The 18,281-nt window shown below is 45.9% G+C and overlaps 1 protein-coding gene across 2 annotated transcripts in view; it reads left to right on the top strand.

Annotated features, from left to right (window-relative positions):
* The window catches only part of FBXO43 (F-box protein 43), a 470,135-nt gene that overhangs the window by 354,673 nt on the left and 97,181 nt on the right, over positions 1-18,281 (top strand). For both annotated transcript variants that reach the window (XM_069621433.1, XM_069621434.1), the window contains one exon: positions 13,913-14,015. In XM_069621433.1, the coding sequence (XP_069477534.1) occupies positions 13,913-14,015 (103 nt within the window). The remainder of the gene's footprint in view (positions 1-13,912; positions 14,016-18,281) is intronic.

The raw sequence follows: 18,281 nt of genomic DNA, 5'->3' as shown, positions 1-18,281 counted from the left end.
ATGTCACTCCCACCTATAAAAAAAGAAATCAACCTTTGTTTGAGGCTTTTGCAGACTGAGGGGGGGGTCGCACTATCTCCCTGTCTGCAGCCATCTTCAGTTTTCGCTGCAGCAGCGATATTTGCAAAGCCGGCGTCCATGTCGTCTTCTGCATCGCAGGTCCTTGAGGGCCTGCACAAGAAGGTTTCTGCGAACTTGCCCTTGCAGCTGAGGCAAGCCAATGTCTGTGCTGCTCGCAGCCACAAACCCAAGAGCTATGGAATAATCTGGTGGAGTTTGAGAAATGCATCCCTCAAAAACACTTGGACGAGCTCAAGGGGGTCTGGCGGATGCTAGAATGGTCATGTGGGACCTCCTCGAGGCGGTGGCGCGCCATGTAGATGCATCGCTAGGGGAGTGGCATTCGGCACAGACTCGTGAAGGCAGGCGTGGCTGCATGCTACACAATTCACAAAGGAGGCACAGGATAAGGTGCTCAACATCCTGTTTGAGGGTATGGATCGGATCCACAGCTCAATGGACAATGAGCTGGCTAAGAAGGCAGCCAGTACACTAACGGCAAAGTCTCTGTCAGTGCTTACAAAGTCTACTACCCCTCCCAAGCAAACTTCTTTTTTTCCGGACTGAGGCGCGATACAGATCTTTTTCTGGATTCAGAGGTTTACAAGAGCAGAAGGCGAGATTGGAGTACAGATCGCCCAGTACGCAATGTACGAAGCAGCAGAAAACTGCTACTAAGGGTGTTTTCTCCCATCAGCCCTCACCCAGTTCTTCCAGGTCCTCCACTGATAAGACAACCAAATGATGGCCTTTTTCAGTCCCATGGGAAAACGGTGGGGGGGGGGGGGATTTCCCTCCAATTGGTTGCCCGTAGGACCATAATGAGGTGCTGTAAGTGACCAGCATATAGGGTTCATGCATCTTCCACCTTTTTTCCCTGTCTCGTCCCCCATTGAAGCAGGCTGGGCCTGCCTCACTTGGGGTGGAGATTTTTAAGCTCCTGGAGATGAGGGCAATAGGAGTTCCAGCCCAAGAAATTGAACAGGGGTTCTATTCCAGTCTGTTGACCGTGCCAAAGTCCAACCAGGCAGGCCTGTGCATCATTCTGGACCTTGCAGACTTCCCATCAGTAATTCAAGATGTTCACCCCTCGTGCTGATCCGGTCAGCCTTGCAGCAGGGGGACTGGATCTGTGCAGTGTATCTGAAAGATGCTTACCTGGATATCCCTTATGGGTCCCTCATCGGATGTTTTTGAGGATCTCAGGTGAGTCCCATTTTCCATTTCGAGTCCTCTGTTTTTCTCTCAACTCAGCACCCAGAGTGTTCACCAAAATTATGTGCAGTGGGCTCCTTCCTCCATCTCCAGGGTATTCATGTCTACCTGTACCTTGACGACTGGTAAGTGGGCTATCCCTGAAGAAAGTGAACTCTCACCTTCATTATCTCCTAGACTTACTTTACTTACATACTTAAACCTTGGCCTTACAGGCAACTGGAAGAAGTTGAATGTGACTGTGTGCCAACACTTGGACTTTATAGGCTTCCTTTGGGACACTCGGGAGGCCATGGTCTTCCCGACAGCAGAGGGTAGCAGATATTCCCTGTTTTTCTTCCAGCACTGTCACAACATGATGGTTCTGAAAACCGTTAGGGCTGATGGCTTCTTGCGTCGCGGCAGTAACGCTGGCCAGCTTGAAAATGAGGACCTCCCCCCTGCCGATGTCCAGCTGGTTGCAGGGGGTGGATCATCAGTCAGTTGATTCTAATTCCTCAGAAATTCACTCAGGACTTTCTATGGAAGGCAGATCCCCAGAATTTGTTGCAGGCGGTACCCTTCCATGCCCCATTGCCCCAGGTGCCTATCACTGCTGAAATGCGGGGCAATGCTGAACGATCTGCAAATATACAACTTGTGGAAATGGGAGGACCATTCCCATCACATCAATTATCTGGAAAATAAGGCAATTTTTCTTGCATTAAAGCCTTTCTGCCCAACATTCAGGGCAAGACAGTGTCCGAACGGACCATACTGTCTTAATGTTCTGCATCAGCAAGCAAGGGGCCACAATGTCCCCTCTCCTTGTACATCTAGCCCTGCAACTGTGGGAGTGGGCTCTTGCTCACAATGGGTGGCTCTGGGCTGTCCCCCTGCCAGGTGCATTCAATGTGGAAGCGGACCAACTGAGCTGGGTCGCAAAGACTAGCCACAAGTGCCAGCTACACCCAGAGGTGGCAAGGGAATTATTCCACCGGTGGGGTTTTCCAGCTTGATCAGCCACTGCCCTGCCTACGTGTCCAGGGAGGGGACAGGGAGTAGGGTCTCTGGGGGACACCCTAGAGACATGGTGGGATGAGATGATGGCTTACGCCTTCACCCCAATCCCACTAATGCTCTCATTCTAGATGCACCATGGTGGCCAGCCAGGTCCTGGTTTTCAGACTTTGTGAATCTGACAGCGCAGACTCCAGTATCTCTACCAGTTTACCAGGACTTTCTATCCTTGGAGTAGGAGAAGATTCCTCACCCCTCCCCACAATCGCTGCCTTTGACAGCATGGTTCCAGAGATCAGGTCCCTAGGTCACATGGGACTCTCATATGACATGAAAATCTTATCGGCAGCCTGGAAAGGTTCCGCCACTGGTTGTTGGGGAAACACAGGAATCCCTCATCTGCTCCTTTGGATGATGTTCTTTTGTTTTTCAACCTGGCGAAGTCCTGTAATAAGCCCGACTCCTGCAGACTTGAATGTCAGCTCTGGGGGCCTACCTGAATTTGGACAGTCATACCTTCTCTATCAAGAATCCAGTGGTAAGGCAACATTTTGAGGGACAGCACAGGTTGTTTCCAGCGGTCAACCCTCCTCATCCCAAATGGGATTTGAATTTCGCTTTAGTGGCATTCCTGGTGGCCCTAAAATCAGCCAGGAGGGTAAGTGAAATACAGGTCCTAGCGGCACATCAGCCAGGAGGATAAGTGAATTACAGGTCCTAGCGGCGGACAAATCTTTCACCACCTTTCATGGAGACAAGGTGGTGCTACGCACACATCCTTTGTTCCTACCCAAGATAGTCTCTGAATTTCATGTGAACTAGGAGATTTGACTCTAGGTATTTTTTCCAAATCCAACTTCAAAGTCCACTTTTTCATTCTTTGGCCATCAGGAGAGCTCAGAAGTTCTTCCTCGATGGGAGCAGGGAATTTATGAAATCTCCTCAACTCTTTGTTACGTTCTGGAGACAAGCCAAGGTGCGTCAGCTTCAGAGGCAGCCAGTGCCAGGTGGATAGCGGTTACGGTTTGGGATCTGAATCTAGTCTTGAAATTCTTGATGGGTGCTCCGTTTGAACCTTTGCACTCTTGTCCTTTGAGACTGTTGACCTTCAAGACAGTGTTCTTGATTGCAGTTACATCTGCTCGCAGAGTGAGCGAGTTGCAGGCCCTTTCGTCTAAGCCACCCTTTACTGTGTTCTACAGGGATAGGGTTGTACTGCGGGTACGTCCTTCCTTTCTACCCAAGGTCCACAGCCCTACAGCCCTACAACGGGGAGTTCCTGTTAAAAAAATATTTGTGATGCTGCAATGTGGTCTTCCATCCACACCTTTGTCAAGCATTACACCCTGGATACTTTCCACGGTCAAAATATGGCCTTTGGTAAAGCTGTGCTCTATTCTGCCATCTGATAGGGTATATCCAAATTCTTCTCCCACCTCCGTTCACGGATACTGCTTTGGGAGTCTGTCAAAGATGTGGAATACGTTGGAGGACACAATCCATTCGAAGAACAAGTTACTTACCAACTGGTAATGTTCTTTTGACTGGATGTTCCTCCAACGTATTCCACATCGCCCTCACAGCCAACCCCTCTGAAGAATTTCCCATACTATTGCAGCTTACGTTCCCACAAGACCAGGGGTGTTGCTAGGTCTGGAAAAGACCCGGGGCTACGCTGATGTCGAAATTGTCAGGACTGGGGCTAGCTAGCCTTTGGGTTGTAGCTCCAGAGATTCTATCCGGGGCTACAACCAAAAGACATGGGGCTATAGCCCCTTAGCCACCACCTAGCAACGCCTCTGCACAAGACTATGTGCAGTCATGGAGGCTTCGTGTGCGGTTATGGCGCACGTTGTGGAGGGAAAAAACATGAACTGAAGGCTACGGGCGCTGTACGTCCTACTTATAACATCCAATGACGTCGCCCTCGATGGAGGCCTTCGAGGGACATCGACCCGACGCCTTCTATGCAGGGTGCCTTCTGCCAAAAAATGTCCGAAGCAGCACAGATGTGGACATTACATGTCAAAAATGTGGAATACGTTGGAGTAACATCCAGTTGAAAGAACATTACCAGTTGGTAAGTAACTTGTTGTTCTTTGCAAATGCAGCACGTTGACTGGTACTTTATTTGTTTATGTAGCATTTGTAGAGCGCGCCTAACCCGTAGGTATCTGGGCGCTGGAAAGACATGGAGTCAGATAATTTACATAAATTACATAAGTGGAGGAAGGTTACATTTTGTACAGTTTATACAGTATTTACACAGTCCAGTATGGTCATCAATGCTTAGGCATGGCACAGAATACATTCCAAGAGTACTGCTACCGTTTGTGTCAGGAGCCAGGATTTGAGTTTTCTGCAGAAGGTTAAGTGGGACGTGTCTGATCTAATGACCAAGGGGAGGGTGTTCCACTCTTTAGCAGCTACTACGAGGAGACTACGTCGTCCAGCATTGGATCTTTGACTGTGCTTGTTAAAGTGTTGCGTTTGCAAAGAAGGATCCGCCGATCTCGGGACACTTAAGGAGCAGCAGATATTTAGCAGCTGGCCAGAAAAGCCAAGCTCCCAATGAGTGCAAGAATTATATTTTTTTTAAAAGGAAAAAATAATAGACACAGTGCAGTCTTGAACTCTGGGTTCAAGGCTCGGGACCTAACCACAAGGCTAAATATGGCATAATGGTTTATTGAGAACAAGTTTCAGATTTACCATTGAAAGAATGCGTGAGATCGCAAAAAAGAATAGGTGTTTTGCTCACTTATAAGCCATAGCTGTCGTTTGGCCTTGTGGTAATGTGCTGGACTGTGAACACAGACCAGTGTGCTCGTTCCCTAATTATTATCAGGAAAAAAAGAAACTACCCAGCAATTAAATATATATTTACTTTTTTTTTTTTTTACATTTTCATAGCTCTGGTTCTGCATGTTTTTTTCATAAATGAGTGTAAATGAAGGAATGAAAAAAAAAAGTCAAAGGTATTAGTTTATTCCATTTGGCCTTCAAAATGTTTCAGGGGTGACTTTCCATGTGGACTATTATGCAGCTAAGAAATCAGTTATAGCACTTCCCCACACTGCTGTTGGGAACTCTCATCATAATTACACCCTGAAAGATTCTGGCTAAGATATACCCATGGCTGTATAACCCCAGTAGATGGGGATCTGCCTTTCTTTGGTTCTCCAAGAGCAAGGGGGATTAACTAGTAGATGAGTTTCTGGTACGTAAGCCTTTCACATGAGTATATTGGCAGAATGTGGGCACATTATAAACAGCACCCGCCCCCACAGATTTTATTCTATCTGCATGTCACTAAGAGATGTTATGATTTTTGTTTTATTGGGGCCCCAGAACTAATAGCCATCATATCCTTCCTACCCTCAATGGTATCTGGGATTAGTGATCACACACACACACCCCTCTGCAGCAGAGCTTAACCCACTGAGCTTTGTTGCCATCCTAGTCTTGCATTTTAAGGTATTTGTTGTTGCATCTCTACACGCCACACTTATCCTTCACTAAATTATGCACAGCCGTATGCGTTTTTCCAAGTTTGTCATCTTCTCCTCTTCTCGTTACTCACGGTAAATCACTGTAGGTAGCTCCTTTTAATACATAGAAACCTTTCGTTTCCCTTCCTTAAATTTTAGTCTGAGGCCCGATAGATACATTTTTAATCTTTACTGGATTGTTTTGTAATCATTTTGCAAAAGCACATTCTCAGCTGTGCGCTTTTGCACTCTCAGAGGCAATCGTACATTTTCTTTTCGGGTTGGTTTACCATGTGGTTTGTTTCGTTGCAAGTAAGCATTATTGACCAAATAGAACTAACGTAGCTTTTTGAAAGACAACTATACAGAAAGAATTGAAAGTTGATGTAAAGCTAAAGCTGGGATCGGAGGTGATATAGATGGTCATTGTGAGTAGCGGAATATTTCTCACAGAAATACTGCCATACTAATTTACAGTTACAGCCACACGTATCAGCACAAAATTTGCCTGATTATGCTTTTGGAGTTACACCATTGGGGACTTTGAAAAATTACCTTAGTTGGTAACACCACAAGCGATTCGATCTCCACCTCACTCTCTTAACTTAGCTGGCTCCCCTTCCTCTCACAACTAAAATTTCAATTCCTCTGTCTAGTCTTTAAATCCCTACATAAACTCGACCCCCCCATCTTTCGTCTATCCTCTCATTTTACACTCCCTCCTGCTCACTCTGCTCTGCTGGCCTCTTCGTACTCACTGTGCCCCCTGCCGCATGCGCCTCCTCACGCTTCTGTTCCTTTCAGTTCTTGGCCCCCCTACATTGGATCTCCTTGCCTCTTTCTTTCTGCTCCATTCCCACCTACTCATACTTCTGCACCTCCTTGAAAGCCCTGCTTCTCCAGCCCCACTGACTTTCCTTTCCTACCTTCTCCCCTCTCCCACTCCCCTTCCCTTCCAATCTCCTTTCCCTCCCTTCCCCTTCTCCTCGCACCCACTGGTCTCAATTCAGTTATTTGTAACCTCCTACCCACCTCCTCTCTCTCTCCCTTATCCCTTCCCTCTCCCCCTAAGTAAAGTGTTCTACATACTGTCTCACTGGTTTGCTTCATAATTGTATAAATGCTTCTTTCTTTATTGTACCTTGTTCTTATACTGTAAAGGGCTTTGGATTAAAGTGCTATATAAACCCAATAAACATAAGTTATTTGAGGTACAGTGAAGACAATACCACCAGTCAAGTGCTGGCCGTATTATCTCCACTTTACAGCCAAATGCTTAGTAGGGCGGTGTGGTAAAAGTGACAGTAGTTGCAGTAAAAAATGGTAATAATGTAACTCCATAACCGTAATGACTCCATAGTCTACTTCCTGAAATAAACATTAATTTGAAAGAAAATGTTTTGGCCTAAAATCTTGGCTTCTCCACTTGACCAAAATATGTGATCCTGGCCAAATCACTTCACATCAATGTGCTTTAGTTTCCTTGGCTGAACATTTCCTTAAAGTGATTCCTTTAGGTATGCTCTACAGAGTCCCACTCGCACATGGCTTAACAAACTGCAGTTGCAATATATAGAAAATCATTTACTATTAACTTCTATGCAACTTGCGCACATTTAACATTCAATCCTTTTGTTATATTTTATTGAAAGTATTTGTAAAACCTTTCTTCATTTTCTCCCAATTGTGATAAGTTATATGCTGCTTGTGCACATTGAACAGTAACATCCATTTGGCCTTGTGGTCATGTTTTAGGTCTTACAATCCTGCAAAACATACTGGCGCCATAACATCCCAGCAGTGAACTGGCCTCGCCAAATTGGCCAGTGCTGAAAAGGCAGCGCCAAATCGTCCTGCTCCGCAAAAATTATTGAAAGAAGAACTGGACTTGGATTTCTTATACAATCCACTTCGTCCACATAGCTCCACCAGACAGAGAGCTGTAGAATGGTTTCTCTAGGGAAGAAAGTCTGTTCCACCTTGGCTTCCACTATTAGAGCAGACAGTTCCATGGCTCTACTGGGGAGGTGTGTGTGACAGAATGGCATCTGATGGGGGTGGGGCTAGCCTAAGCTTTTGTTTCCACACTTCACTTAATTGTGTGCCATAGTAGGTATGGAGGCATGTAAATCTTGAATACTCCTATGTTCCGTCCCCTTTCCTCCATACTTTTGGGACATTCCGTCCTTGACCAGAGCACTTTTTGGAGCATCAAAAATATTGTCATTTTATTTTTCCGCTGGGCCACCACACGTGGCTGTAGCCCTGCCTTCCTGAGCCCCACCCAGCACGTTATCCCTCAGTTCTTTTATCCGCGTGGACGGGGTTGGATGCACTAGCATTGTGGGGGTGTTTATTCCCTTTTTTTTTTCGGTCCTTCAATTTTCTTGCTCTGGTTCCGCGGTCTTCATCTCCATCTATGCCGGAGCGACAAGGTTTCATGTCCTGTTCATCTTGCGAACGTCATTTTGCGTGGGCAGGTCATCATTCTCTGTTTAGAGTGCTTAGACCCAGATCACCCGTGGGATTCCTGTCTTTACTGCGACTCTCTAGTCAGTCACTTCACCATAAACTCGCACCTTCAACAGTTAATCACCGAGAAGAGGAATCGTATGGTAAGAAATTTACTTTTTAGGGCACCACCTAGGGATAAGCATACCGGCCGGGCCTGTTGCTGAGGTTTGCCGCAGAGGGGCTAAAATTACCGGGGTATTTTCCAAGGATCCCCAAGTATGGGCTAATAAGAACACCAACAGGACCGAGCGTTCCCGTTCTAGGGCTTCTGGCACCGAACGCATGTCTGAGGTTCCCCTCAAAGGGGCTAAACATCATACCGGTACTGCTGAGGGAGCAAAGAAGTTAGCCAAGTGTCCAAAGTCTTAAATTACCTACTCGGTTGAGGATCCCTCTCAGAGGGCTAAAGCCAATTCTAAAGATCCTACAATTCCTGTCACAACTATGGCCTCAGACAGCCCTCTCATGCAGGTCTCTTCAGAGAGTCACAAAATGGGGTCTCAGCCTGCAATGCGTCCATTTTGTCTGGTCCTTCAAAGTCTGCCAATTTGCTGAGTACGTCAGGAGGACATATTCTAGGAGTCGATCCTCAGTTTTTTGTCACCAGAGCTTGAAAATAAAAATCCTTTTTGGCCACCATCTGACTGGAGTGCGAGAGTCCATCTAGTGCCAACTATGGCGCTCCCGCCAACATCGGTCTCTTTGCATTATGTTGATCATGGAAGGGCAGACCCATCTTGGCAGCCAGTTTTGATGGAGTCGTGGAGATCTGGTCTGTTGCATCGGCCTCTCGCCATGCCTCAGCCGAGTGTCCTCAGAAGATGCTTTCTTTTGTGGTTTTCAAACCCTTATACATTCAGACCCAATGAAAATGTATTTTATGGAACCTCTTCAAAGATTTGTACCCAAGGCCCTCGATCCTCAACCCGCTACTCTGCCTCCACTGAAGCCTGAGATTGCACCGGAATTTCCTCTTGCACCTCCTATGACGTCGACTCTGGTGGTGCAGACTTCAGAGCCGCAGGTGTCTGACCCACCACGTGTTTCAGAGCAGCCTTCTGTTCCCGCTAAAAAAAGAGGAGGAAATGAAGGCGTTCCATGACACAGTGCTGGATTTGATGGTGTTTTTAGATTTTCCAGTGCCAGATTCCCCAGTGTCACAAGAGGGGGCTTTATCAGGGGCTTTGTCTTTGAATCCCAAGACAGTTCAGATCTTTTTCCTTCAAAAGATGTGCTGGCAGAGGCCTGCAGAATCTGGGAAAACCCCCATATGTGGCATCATGTTAACAAGAAAATCGATGCTTGTTACAAGCTTCAGACATCTGAAGAGATTCCTTTGGTTTCCTGCCCGCTCGCTTCGTCTACAGTAGTGGCAGCTGCTATGCTTCAGAGTAAGCCTTCTTGATCTTCTTCCATCACCGCCTCACGGGTATTGTCTAAAGAAGACAAGGTCCTTGAAGGTATTGGGAAAAGAGTATTTGCCAGCATAGGGCTTCAGTTATGCCAGGAAAATGCAGAGGTCATTCTTGCGTCTGCTGACTTCAAATTATGAAAGGAATTGTCTGAATTTCAAGAATGCATTCCTCAGGACAGACTCGAAGATTTCAAATGTGGTCTTTCTGATGCCAGAGTTTTGGCTCAAGACATGTTGGAGGCGGCGGCTCATCGTGTGAATACTTGGCCTCATGACGGGGATTGATATTTCCCGCTACCAAATTTTCACGGGAGGTCCAGGAAAGAGTTCTTGATCTGCCTTTCGAGGGCAAAGACGTTTTCTGTTCTTCCACTTATGAGGAACAGATTAAAACCAAGACTAGTACTTTAACAGCCAAGTCTATGTTGATTTTGGCTAAGCGTACTCCTTTCAAATTATCCTACCCTCAGAGAGAGACCCGATCAAGGTGTTTTTCAGGCTTCAGAGGTTTTCAGGACCGTAAATTACGGCAGCCCAATCGCCCCTCTTGTGGGACTAGATGCAAGCAACAGAGACCAGGCAGCTGTTTTTTTCTCTCGGTCTTCCGCCGCCTCCTCTACTGCAGGCACCCTTGCCACCGCCAAGTCTGTCAAATGATGGGTTTTATCGGTCCCACGATACATCGGTGGAAGGGAGGATTTCTTCTCACCTGGAGGTATGTAGGACCATTACCGACGACCAGTGGGTTTTGTCCGTCATTCATGAAGGGTTTCGATTTCCTCTCCCAGATACTCCTCCCTTTCATCCACTTCTGCAACAGGCAGGTTCACCATCTGTCCGGGCCAAGGTGCAAAAACTCATAGACCTCCGGGCAGTCGAGCATGTTGCTTTGTCGGAGGAGGAGGAGGGATTTTACTCCCGTCTGTTTAGTGCCCATATCCAACCAGGCTGGCCTGTGCATTATCTTGAATCTGTCCAACTTCAACCTTCACCTTCCCCAAGAGGAATTCAAGATGATATGATCACACCACAGCAGATCAAATCCTCCCTCTTACAGGATGATTGGCTCTGCGTGGTGGATCTTCAAGATGTGTACAAGCATATTCCGATTTGGCCACAGCACTGGAAAGGTCTTTGCTTCTCGTTAAGGCCAGTGCATTTTCAGTATTGAGTGCTCCCATTTGGCCTCAGCTCAGCCCCTTGAGACTTTACCAAAATGATGGTGGCAATTGCAGCGTTCCTCAAGCTCTGAGTAGTCCACGTCTATCCATATTTGGACTGGCTACTTCGAAGTCACTGTCCACAAACGGCAACAAATCAGCTTCAGTTCCTTCAACTGTTTTACTGGCTGGGTCTGTCAATGATGGTTTCTCAAGGCAGGATTATTTTATGTTTTCGCTGGGATTCCATCAGGGCCAAGGTTTTTCTGACCGAGGACAGAATAACGGATTTGTTGGCCACGTGCCACCTGTTCCTCAACTCATACCACAGGTCTACCTGGTGGCTTCAGAGGCTTCTTGGCCTAATGGCTTCATGTGTTGTAGCCCTTCCTCTGACAAGGTTGAAGATGAGGTGTACAAAATTGGTGGTCAGGAGAAACTGGTCTCGGGCATCGTATCCAGACACCCGGTTAACTCCAATCCCCTCGATTATGACTACAGATCTCCAGTGGTTGTCGGACCCCGCAAACCTCTTGGTGGGAGCCTCTTTTTGGAAAACCTCACCACAAGCCACAATAACAGACTCCTCCCTTCTGGGCTGGGGTGCAACGTTGGAACACCTAAAGATTTTTTCAATCTGTCGTTGTCCCAGGACAGAAAGTGCCATATCAATCACCTCAAGCTCTTGGCAATTTTTCTGGCGTTGAAAGTCTTTCAACCTTCACTCTTCTGCAAGGTAGAGTGCGCACTGACAATTCTGTGGGTATGTTCTATGTGAACAAACAGAGAGGTACTGGCACTCCGCCACTTGTAGACCTAGCCATTCAAATTTGTGAATGGGCTGTACAGAACAATATCCGGCTACAAGCAGTACATATTCCGGGTCAGAACAATATTGCAGTGGATTCTCTTAGCCACCTCTCTGTAGTAAACCACTAGTACACGATGAACAAAAGGTTTTTTTTCCAGCTTTTTTCACAGTGGGGCACTCCAGCGGTGGACTTGTATGCGACATTAGCCAACAAAAAGCTTCCTAAGTATGCTTCCAGGGAGCGACTTGGTCTACATTCCTTGGGGGATGCTCTCGAGATTTGGTGGGACAACATGTGGGTGTTTGCCCTCCCTCGTGCTCTCTTGAAACACTGAGGGGGACAACAATTTCATTCTGCTCTTAATAGCTCTTTGGTGGCCAGCAGGTTTTGGTTATCGGAGCTTCAGCATCTGTCAATACACCCTCCGATCAGGTTACCACAGGTTCCCAATCTTTTGCACCAGAGCAAACCGGTGTGGCACCGCTCCCTACAATCATTCAGCTTAGCAGCATGGTTCCGGAGTTCAAATCCCTAGCGCAGTTCAGTCTTTCAAAGCACACTATTTGTATCATCCAGGCAGCATGCAAACCTTCGACACAAGCTCAATACAAAAACAAGTGGCTTTGTTTCTGTCACTGGTGCCTTGCCAAGCAGCTCAATATTCACCAGGTTTCTATTGACTGTGTCCTATCAATCATTTCAGACTCTGCAGCTACTGGCATCCACACTTTGTCGTGTAGAACATATTTATCTGCAATAGGTGCTTAATTTAGCATGGATGCTTCTTCAATTACGCTCACAAATCCAATCATAAAACATCACTTCACTGGGCCAATCTCAATGTAGTCCTCAACGCTTTGTCGCAAGCCTTTTGAGCCCCTGGCTACATGGATCTAATATGCAAACATAGACTTAATTTCAACTCCTATGCCGATGGCATGCAGATCTACTGAAGGGTTATGGGCCAACAAGACCAATTTGCTATCTTGTTGAGGGCCTTGAAAACCATAGAGAAAAGGATGGACAAAAAATGCCTTTAGCTAAATTAACCGGAATCCTAGTTCTTTGATAGCCAAACGTACTCCGAAACGTCCTAGCAAGGCTTCTCTCTTTTGCTCCTCAGAGATAGTGTCCCTATAAAATCAAGGTATGCAACCTAGGCTTCCGCTGGGATGTCGACTCCTGCATGAAATTACCAGTCTATGTTGTGGTCAAATCGTATTTTTTTCAAATGTAAACCCTCAACAAAATCCTGCCCTAGATTATAGAAAAACACCCGAAGGTGGTAGAACACTTTAAACTCAAACCAAGGCTACTTTATAGTCCTTTCTATGCCAGCCTCCTCACCTATTTATTTCGAAAGGCTACAAAAAGATAATGCTGTGTGTAGGCTCATCTTTGGCTGAAGGAATGGCTATCCAGTCAGCAACTATCACAAAAGTGTACTTGGACTTCTGGTGCAGGCCAGAGACTCCCTCAAGATCCTGTCTCTTGTGTACAAATGCCTGGACGGGTCTGCACTCTATCTTCAAGAAGAGTCTCACAAAACATGCCCAACTGAGCACTATGCTTCGTCAAGACTGATTTCCAGCTAATCCCAAAAATGACATGCAAGACACGATGGGACTGACTATTTGCTCCCTACCTCTGGAAAGAACTTCTTTAAAACTTTAGACCCATTTGTTCTGAAAAAGACACCTACGAGGAACAACCACTGCCAGTTGCTAACATCCCCCCCCAAGAAGCAAGTTGTGCGTTAAGCGCTCTACACCTACATTATGAACATGAATAAAAATGTGGGCAGGGAGACCGGTAAATAAGAATAAAAAGCATGTAATGGGCATCTACCTGTAGATAATGCCTGTGATCCAAGCAAACTGATTGGCTGCTAACATGCTAAATATCTGTAAATAATTGAATCTAAGCTTATTTCCTTTTCCTGCTAACATTGTACGACTTCATTACATTTTTAAGAAGGAATTCCGATAACGTATTTCCTTATGTACAGTGCCCCGTTGCTTCCCAGGTGGGATCGCACTTTATAAATCACATACATATAGAAGCATTATCTCATTTATGCTATGGAGTTTTCACAATTGTATTTAGTCTAACATGATGTGACCTTTAAAATTGACTGAAAATATTTTTGCACGCAATATCCTAATTTTTAATTAAACAATGTAAATAAACTGAGAATATAACGAATAAAAATTATCCTTAAATAAAATCTACTTTCATATATTGCAGTATATGGAAAGTAAGCAGAAATTGGCAAGACATTGTTTTACAAGATAAACGTGCAAATCGAAGAAGAAAACTATACATGAAAGAACTGAAAGCAGAAACTGAGGTAAGATTAGATTTGCAATGTATAGGGTTTTATTACACGAGGATACATTTTTAAAATACTGTTGTGCACCCATTTTCATCGGCTTTGTGGATTTCGGGCATGGACTGTTCATTACAGACCTGAGAAGCTTTCTGCGCCTCGTATATCTGGCGCCAGGGAGAACATTAGTCTGGTAGAAGAACCATCCATGATTGGAGCACCCGGGTGCCCTTGCTGATGGCCCACAGGTCAACATGCACTTCTGCCAGGGTGCCCATGCTGATGGCCCTGGCAGGAGAGGGCAGTAAACAAACGTTCACAGTACAAGAAGGTCCTGGGGCGTGAGCACATCCTCGCTGAAGGTACTCTTGTCTGAGTTGGTGGATGCTAAATGCTCCTCTGAGGAGGCTGCTTCATTGTGTGCTAAGCTCATGCTGGAGGTGGCCCGGGAGAGGAGGCGAAGTGGGTCATCTAGTGTGCGCCACTGTTCGGAACAATATCAAAAGGATCCACATTGCCAGGAACTACAAAGAATATATGCATCAGTAATGACTAGACCCGTGGGGTGGGGTGCGGGGGAAGGGGGGGGCAATAATATGGCTCATGAAGCAAGATTTTCTCTCATGCACGTCTACATTGCAGGATGAAATCGGCAAGGAATGTACTGAGCTACAGGGCCACAGCAAAAACCATGGATGCTTTGGTCGAAAGACTTTGCAAAGAGCTGGTCTCTAGTACTGGGAGGGTGGGGCCAACAAAATAGCGATTCAGAACTTAGAGAAATTGTGAGGTTCATCTCCCTGCTGAATAGTGTAAGGCAACAATCCTACTGGTACTAGGGTGCCTAGAGGAGCTGGTAAACCAGCACAATAGAGAGAACCTTCGCCTTGGAGGTCTTGTCATGGGTTGGAGGGAGGTATTCTAAGATCATAGAATACATCAACTCTTCCTCCTCATGGACCCTGAGACACGCACCGCTGGTATCACGCTGGACAGAGGGTATCGGGTAATCATGTCCCCATACATAATGTTGACGGGAAAAGCCATTAGTGACATATATTGTGACATTATGTATGGGGACGGGTTGCGGGGATGTCCCCTGCTCCCATTTTAAAAAATGACGACATTTTTGCAGGGACACTATTACATAAATCGGACAGAGTATTAAGTTCCTTATTACAATACCAAAGAGTGTGTGCTAAAGAATTTAAGGGAACCCAATGTGACCTCCTTTGAGGCCCAGACCCTGCATACTTTTCAGGATTTTGCACCAGTGACATTACAAAAATGCTTACGTTTCAGAGCGGTCACTGAGAAATTAAGAGCATCCGGTGTAAGGCACCTGTGGACTTCTCTATTCTCCCACGAGAAAACTAGACTGAAAGGGAAGTACCGAGTGACGGCCCTGGAGGAGCCTGATCCATCTACAAACTGGATCCTGAAGCCTGGAAACGTGAAACATGCACCTCCTGCCACTGTAAAATGAGACTGTGGGAAAGTGAGGCGAAAAGGTTCAGGAGAGGAGGGGTCTACAGGGTGCAAACAGGAGTTTATGGCCAGCATGTTCAGCAGCCAGTTTTAGAACTCCATAATAAGAACTTCTGACTTGATTCGGGGGGGGCACCTTACTAAGGGAGAGGACCAATGAGTTGCCCACGCTGGGGGAAAACTACACGAGTCTGATTGAAGTTCCTGCTGAGAAAGGGCTGTTTTTGAAATGTTCATTGGAGGTTGAGGCTGGAGATTTGTGGAATGGAGGATCTAAAGGAAGGGGGTGCTGGCATATCCCCCTGCAAAATTCGTTCTGGCTTTAAATTTGTAGTCGGAAACAAGCAGGCATAAATGGGAAGGTGTTTTGTTCTCCATCACAGTTTATGGTGAGATTGTGGGGCAGACTTGGATGGACAAATTTATGCAGTAGGTCTATATCAACAGCTTTCTATGTTCTCCCCGAGTCTACATTATTTTAGACAGGCTAGCGAGGGTTCCTTTTAATGGGTTTTTGTATTTGTAGAGGAAAGTGAAGGGCCGCTACATGTTGTAGGCCATTGGTTTAAGGGCTGGGCAGTGCAGGCTTTCAATACAACCCTTGAATCATTGCGTGTCACCTCGAAGGGCGAAAGAGCAATGACACGTTTTCTTTATTTCTAGGTTATTGCTAAAAAAATGAAGTTAGTTTGACTTTGCGAGTTGGCGAAAGAGAATTACATTTTTTAATGTTTTTTGAAGATTGTAGAGGGATTTTCAGTGCTCCATACCGGTCATGCAGAGGGTAGAGAGTCGCCTTTTCAGGCATGCACAAAATTCAAGGTTGTATCATTAAATATCCAGGGCCTAAATTCCCCAAATAAGGATAAAGCTGCTCAGATTCCTGCGGGATAATAGGATGCAGGCAGCATGCATCAAGGAAACCGACTTGCCTCAGAGTGACACAGCGTGGCTACGGCCTAAGCATTTTCCACGCCAGCATTTTGCAGCAATACAGGAGAAGAATGCTCCGCATTGTTACTGCACACAACTTCCCATTCATATTTGCTGAGCAGATTACAGCCAAAGAGGGCAGACATTTGAATTTGAAAGGATCTGTACAGGGTAGAAACACTGGTGGCACTGTGCCGAGCAAAGGGACACATTACTATTTCATGCTTATGCTCCAATCCGTAGCAAAGGGACAGATGATACCGATGGGTGACTTTAATATGGTTCTGAAGGGAGAGGTGGGCCCAATACATGGGGTCAGAAGAAGAACCAAGTGCGAAAGATGTGGTGTAAGCTTTCAGTGACATGGGGTTAATAAAATCTTGGAGAAAAAAGCACCTGGGGCTAAAGGAATTCTCCCTTTATTCAAACGTGCATGGGACATACCCTGTATTGGCTACATCATAGTAACTGATGGTCTGTGAGTTGCTTCTGGGACATGACATTGGGACAATTAACATCTAACCCTGCATCGGTATTCTTCGATATAGAGTGAGTGAAGGAAGAGTCCAGGCATTGAACTTCGAAATTAGAAGCCTATGTACTACAGGACATGGTATGTTTTAAGGAGAAAATAAGCGGGATATGTGCATCCAGAAATAGAAGCAACAAATCTGCGCTTACTAGATCCGATGCGTTTAAAGAAACAATGAGTGGGTCACTAAGGAGCAGGACTTAGACAATAAAGTGAAAGAGGAGGAATGTCTCCTAGAAATAGAGATTGGCATGCACACACAGTACCAAACATTCTTTTAAAGATTTGAGACAACTCCAATTGGCAAGGTAACAACTCCTCAGCCCTGCAAATTAACAAAGATGGATACTTAATCCACAGATCAGACAATAAATAATTTAAGTTGGGGAACAAATGCACAAGATTGTTAGCCTGCGAACTCAAAGCTTGCCTACAAATAAATAGGATTGCCCACTTAAAAAAAGCCACCATGTGTACAAGAAAGGGGATAAACTCTGATTAGAAACATTTGTTACAAGCTTTATTCCGGGGAACTGGAGGGGTCGTTGGGATGTTCTTGAGTCTTTAGAAGGGTCAGTGTCTATAAACAGCCCTCCCCAGACAGAGGCACTGGACTTTCCGATTGTGAAAAGTGTTAGATCAGCTATTACGTCACTGACGTTCAGTAAGGCTCCAATACCAAACAGGTTAATCCCCATTTTCATAAGAAATTACAGCAGGTTCTGGTCCAACAGCTCACTGTCTTTCAATGGAAGGCGGTCTCCCACTCGATTTGCGGGAGGGATTGCATCAGTTTTACTGAAACGAGTAGATATCCAGAGTTTTGATTCTCATTCTGCCCCATAGCCCTCCTAAATATAGATGCTAATTTGCATGCCCAAATCCTAGCCACTCTATTGGAATCCCTGATGCCAAGGATAGTTACAGATGAACAATGCGGATTCGTTGAAGGCAGGCAAGCAGTGTGGTCCACTTCGTTCTATTAGTCAGCATATTGAAGGACGATTCCCTTTGTCTAGATCTCGTTTGATGCAGAAAACTGTCTGACATGGAGTGGAGCCTTCTAGAATAGGTACTGCGTAGGGTGGTCTTTGGTGAGAATATTCGTGATGTGATAATGGCAAGCTAACTATGCCAGCCCGCATATGGGCAAGTAGTTATCTGTCAGAGATTTTCCACCTGCCGTGGGGCATGCTGCAGGGCTGTCCCCTTTCTGTTGGCCCTGGTAGTCCAGTCCCTGACACAAAGAATGGGAGGGAGCCTGAAAATATTTGGCATCCAATATGGGGGGGGGGACCTATAAAATCTCCTTGTTTGCAGATATTTTGCTATCG

Source organism: Ambystoma mexicanum, chromosome 5q (genome assembly GCF_040938575.1).
Source record: "Ambystoma mexicanum isolate Mex_15411 chromosome 5q, UKY_AmexF1_1, whole genome shotgun sequence".
Taxonomy (NCBI): domain Eukaryota; kingdom Metazoa; phylum Chordata; class Amphibia; order Caudata; family Ambystomatidae; genus Ambystoma; species Ambystoma mexicanum.
The sequence above is the reverse complement of the archived record's forward strand: the minus strand, read 5'-3'. Positions and strand labels throughout refer to the sequence as shown.